General features: G+C 67.8%; 2 protein-coding genes across 2 annotated transcripts; both read left to right on the top strand.

Annotated features, from left to right (window-relative positions):
* Positions 1 to 1,617: 1,617 nt before the first annotated feature.
* TMEM210 (transmembrane protein 210) lies at positions 1,618 to 2,648 on the top strand. The gene is made up of 4 exons (XM_060013232.2): positions 1,618 to 1,705; positions 1,869 to 2,004; positions 2,222 to 2,251; positions 2,423 to 2,648. The coding sequence occupies exons 1-4, from the start codon at positions 1,618 to 1,620 to the stop codon at positions 2,607 to 2,609; spliced, it is 441 nt and encodes a 146-aa protein (XP_059869215.1). The 3' UTR covers positions 2,610 to 2,648.
* Positions 2,649 to 3,187: 539 nt separating this feature from the next.
* Positions 3,188 to 4,718, top strand: LRRC26 (leucine rich repeat containing 26). Its single transcript, XM_060013723.1, is given in 3 exon segments — positions 3,188 to 3,208; positions 3,210 to 4,263; positions 4,338 to 4,718. Coding segments are annotated over 3 exon segments (1,377 nt in total). The 3' UTR covers positions 4,640 to 4,718.
* Positions 4,719 to 4,723: the final 5 nt, after the last annotated feature.

The following is a 4,723-nucleotide window of genomic DNA, read 5'->3' on the forward strand; positions in this document are numbered from 1 at the left end:
TGGGATTTGGAGAGATTAGCTGCATAGCCTTAGCAGTTTGAGGACTCTGACAGGCCAGTGGGTCCCTGCCTTGGGCTCTACCTGCTTGGCCCCTCCAAGGTGGGCTGCACTGTGGTCACAAGAGGGGCTTGGGACTTCCCTGGTGGCGCAGTGGTTAGGAATCCGCCTGCCAATGCAGGGGACATGGGTTTGAGCCCTGGTCCGGGAAGATCCCACATGCCGTGAAGCATCTGGGCCTGCGTGCCGCAACTACTGAGTCTGCGCTCTAGAGCCCACGAGCCACAACTACTGAGCCCGAGTGCCACAACTACTGAAGCCTGTGCACCACAACTACTGAGCCTGCGCTCTAGAGCCTGCGAGCCACAACTGCTGAGGCCCTCGCGCCTGGAGCCTGTGTTCCTCAACAGGAGAAGCCGCTGCAATGAGAAGGCCCCGCACCGCGACGAAGAGTGGCCTCGGCTCACCGGAACTAGAGAAAGCCTGCGCGCAGTGGCGAAGACCCGACGCAGCCGAAAATAAATAAAAAAGTAATAAAGACACTTAAAGAAAAAAAGAAGAGGGACTTCCTGCCTGGCACTGGGCTGGGCATGCCTTCGTCATCCTAACCAGGATGCAGACCTGCTGGACTGGCCTGGCAGGGTGGCAGTGCCAGCCGCTGGGCCGGGACACACCTGCCCTGAGTCCCTTTGGACTCGGTTTGTGGATGAGTGTGGTGAAACCCAGCGTCTCAGGTCATAGGATCACTCAACAGGTGTGGAGGTGTGCCAGGAGCTGCCACCAGGAGGGGCACCTGTGTGAGGGTCAGGGAGGCCCCCAGTGACCAGGGGTTGGCTGCGGCCCAGCGGGGCACCCCCCACCCCCAAGTGCCCTGTGGGGTTAGCCGTGGGGGAGGGGGCAGGTATTTGCTTCTGCTGCCTGGGTTTGCTCGGCAGGTCCTTAGGGGAGGAGGCTGAGGTTAACCCCAGCCGTGCCAGCCTCCTGTGGACAGCGCTTGCCTGGTCTGCGAGAGGCTGCACAGGGGACAGACTGCAGCGGTGGTCGTGAGCTCTAACTGTAATGACACACTGAAGCCAGAGCCCCAGCCACCTGCTCCTTGAGGGTGTTCTGCGAAACACTGCTGGGGCCCGTATGGGGCGGTGGGTGCATGTCCACCCCCCGGGCCTCACTTGGTCCCTGCTTGTTCCAGTCTTGGGGGGAGGGTGGTGACATCAGTCAGCTGGATCCCAGGCCCCACCTAAGCTGCCGCAGCCCTTATCCTGACAGGGAAACTGAGGCCCAGGCTTGCCCACTGTGGACCTCTCTGGGTTTCCAGGCCGCTGCCTCTGCGACCCCAGGGTCCCAAGTGCAGCCGCTGCCCCTTTGCCGTGAAGCGCTCTCCTTCCAAGACCACGGCAGCCCCACCACTGCCCCTGCCTCAGATCTGGCCAGGGCACTCCGGAGTGACTCCCAGGCCCCGGCCGCCCTACCTACCCTACCCTGGGGCTGCCTGCCCAGGGCTTCTCGGAGCCCAGCACCCGAGGGCGGTGCCCAAGGCGAGGCCCTGCCCCCACCTTCCCTGCCTCACAGCTCCATTGTGAGGTCAGCGCCTTCCGATGAGTTCTGTCCAGAGGTGTGGAGATGGCCCCCTGTCTCCAGCCTGACTCCTGCCTGGTTGGCCGCCCCCTCGGCCTGATATGTTTGTCCCTTTTGCTCATCCCTGCTGCAGGTGTCTCCTCCTGTTCCCCAACCCTGTCCCCAGCCAGGGCCCCTCCCTGGTTCAGGCAGGCCAGGCGCACCCGTGTCCTTCTGGTGGCTGCCGGGGGTGGGAGGGCAGGCTTGGGGGTGACCCACTGGGAGGTGATAAGAGCCCCTTGTCCCTGTCTCTGCAGCTGGGACCTACTGTGAGTGTAGCCTTGGCCTCAGCCGCAAGGCCCTCATTGCCCTGCTGGTGGTGCTGGCGGGTATCAGCGCCAGCTGCTTCTGCGCTCTCATCATCGTGGCGGTTGGCGTCATTCGAGCCAAGGGGTGCGTGAGCCCCAGGGCCAGGGAGGGCGTGTGAGGGCTGTGGGGCCGGGCCGTCCCCCTGGGCCCTTGGTCTCAATGGGCGAGGTCACCAGGGGCTTGGGAATGGAGTCTCCCAGAATGGGATGGGGAGAGGTGTGGGGAGCACCGCTGGGCTCCTGGAGGCCAACCCCACTGTTCCCAGACTCACGCCTTACCTTTGTTCCCCCCCGCCCCTCAGTGAAAGATGCCCCGGACACATGGAGAGCAGGTGAGTGACCCCGGGGGAGGACCCCCAGGGTGAGCTGTGCCCCTGCTCCCTGACCCCCCACCCCCGGGAGGTGTGGTTCACAGACACGGCAGGAGCCCCGGGTGGTTGAGGCCTCATGAGCCCATGCTGATGGCCGCCTGCAGCTAGCCTGACCTGGACCACGCTGCGCAGGTTGGTGGGGCACTGCGGGGCTCAGGAAGATCACATGGACCTGCACGCGGTGCACATGGGGTCCCACCTCATGGCCCCTGAAATGGAGGTCTCCATGATGCCGCCCCTGGAAGATCACTCCCTCACGACCATCACCGTGGACTCGACCCTAGAGGAGCTGCCCCCACAACCCCTGCCGCCTCAGTAGGGCTTTGGGCAGCTGGGGGAAGGGGAATTAAACAGTAGTTAGCAGGTCTGCGTTGTCCTCCCTGCTGGCCCCCCTCGAGCCCTTCTGCAGATGCTATTGGGGTGGGGGAGGGGTCTGCGTCGCCTCCTGTCTCTTCAGTGGGGTGCCCAGTGCCCATGCTGGGCTCCCGCTGTCCACCCTGCAGGGCAGGGAGCACACCCCTGGGGTTTCCACTTCCTGCCATCGTGGCGTCAGCCCAGCTCCTCCCTGCATCTTCCTGCCGCTTTGTCCCATGAAGCAGACAGCCCCCCCCCGCCCCCCGTGAGCCCCTGCCCATCCCACCCCCACCCCCACCCCCACCCCAGGAAAATGCCGGGACAGGACCTGCAACTCTGGTGAGTCCAGAGGGAGCAGCATGTGGCAGGAGGACTTGGGCTGGTGCCCCTGCTCCACCACACTGCCTCCTCGAAGTTCCGGCAGAGTCCCTGGTGGGCAGGGTGGGGCAGATGTGATGGCCTCGCCTTCCTCAGGCGTGCAGCCCTCCCTCTACCTCACTGCCTGTCCCCTGGGCTCAGGCCCCCATCCTGTGCTTGTGCCCCATGAGGATGGGAGCATCCCTGGGGGGGCTACTGGATATGCGCACTAGAATCCCGGCTGAGAGGAGGCGGCAGAGACTCGGGGGAGGAGCGGGTAGCACTGGGTCCTGTTCCGCGTGTCGCAGCCATGAGTTCAGTGGCGGTGAGGCTGCGGGGGCGGCGGTGTGGTCCAGTTGCCCAGGCCTCAGCCGGGTGCGGGGCGGTGGACCACGCAGGTGAGGAGGGGGTGGCGCCTTGTCAGTGCTGCTGCTGGCGCGGAGCCAAGAGGAGCTCAGAGCTTCAGGACAGGTGGCTGGCAGTGCCGGGCGCTGGCTATGTGCCCAGCCTCCGCCCTAGGCACGGGACCAGCCGTGGGACGGACGGGCTCCCGGGACGCCTGGGCAGCTGGCCTCCTACCGTTGCCCCCATGCGGAGCCCCTCCTTTCTCTCGCGACGGCCGCCGCCGCTGTTCCTACTGCTGCTGTCGCCGTGGCCAGTCTGGATCCAGGCGCCCCCCGCAGCCGCCCCCGCGGCAACCCCGGGCGCCCCGGACTGCCCCGAGGCGTGCGCGTGCGCGCCAGAGGGCCAGGCCAACTGCTCCGGGCGCGCGCTGCCCGCCGTGCCAGGGGGCCTGAGCCAGCGCGTGCGCGCGCTGCTGCTGGACCACAACCGCGTGCGTGCGCTGCCGCCCGGCGCCTTCGTGGGCGCTGGCGCGCTGCTACACCTGGATCTGCGCGAGAACGGACTGCGCTGGGTGCACGCGCGAGCCTTCTGGGGCTTGGGCGCGCTGAAGCAGCTCGACCTCAGCGCCAACCAGCTGGAGGCGCTGGTGCCCGGCACCTTCGCTCCGCTGCGCGCGCTTTGCGTCCTCTCTCTGGCCGGGAACCGGCTGGCGCGTCTAGAGCCCGCGGCGCTGGGCACGCTCCCGCTGCTGAGCACGCTCAGCCTGCAGGACAACGAGCTGCCTGCCCTCGCGCCCGCGCTCCTGGCGGGCCTGCCCGCTCTCAGCACGCTGCGACTGCGCGGCAACCCCTGGGCCTGCGGCTGCGCGCTGCGCCCACTCTGCACCTGGCTGCGCAGGCACCCGCTGCCCGCGCCAGGTGAGCCCTCGGGGGCGCGGGCGGGGCGGGCCACTGCCGCCGCCGTCGCCTGACGCCGCTCCCGTGTCCCGCAGAGGCCGAGACGCTGATCTGCGTGTCGCCGGGACGCCTGACGGTCAGCCCCTTGACCGCCTTCCCCGACGCCGCCTTCAACCACTGCGCGCGGCCCCTTGCCGCGCGGGAACTGGCCGTGGTCTACGCGCTCGGGCCCGTCTCCTTCCTCGCTAGCCTGGCCGCCTGCCTGGCGCTGGGCTCCATGCTTACCGCCTGCCGCGCGCGCCGCCGCCGCGCCGCCGCCCGCCGCCCGCCGAGGAGTCTGCCGGATCCCGGTGCCGGCATGGCCTCGCCTGCGGCAGTCGCCGCCGCCGAAGCCTGAGCGGGCCGCGGCCGCCCTCGAACCTTCGCCCTATCCCCTGCCCTCCTTCGCACTCCCTGCAGGCGTCAACAAGCGACACAGATA

The sequence above is a fragment of the Delphinus delphis genome, chromosome 6 (genome assembly GCF_949987515.2).
Source record: "Delphinus delphis chromosome 6, mDelDel1.2, whole genome shotgun sequence".
Lineage (NCBI taxonomy): Eukaryota > Metazoa > Chordata > Mammalia > Artiodactyla > Delphinidae > Delphinus > Delphinus delphis.

What these genes read in the sequence shown, in the direction of transcription:
- TMEM210 (XM_060013232.2), top strand. Translation starts at nt 1,618, where the DNA reads ATGGCCCCCTGTCTCCAGCCTGACTCCTGCCTGGTTGGCCGCCCCCTC. An exon ending in GGCGTCATTCGAGCCAAGGG is followed by an intron (nt 2,005 to 2,221) that starts GTGCGTGAGCCC and finishes CCCGCCCCTCAG; the next exon opens with TGAAAGATGCCCCGGACACA. An exon ending in CCCGGACACATGGAGAGCAG is followed by an intron (nt 2,252 to 2,422) that starts GTGAGTGACCCC and finishes CACGCTGCGCAG; the next exon opens with GTTGGTGGGGCACTGCGGGG.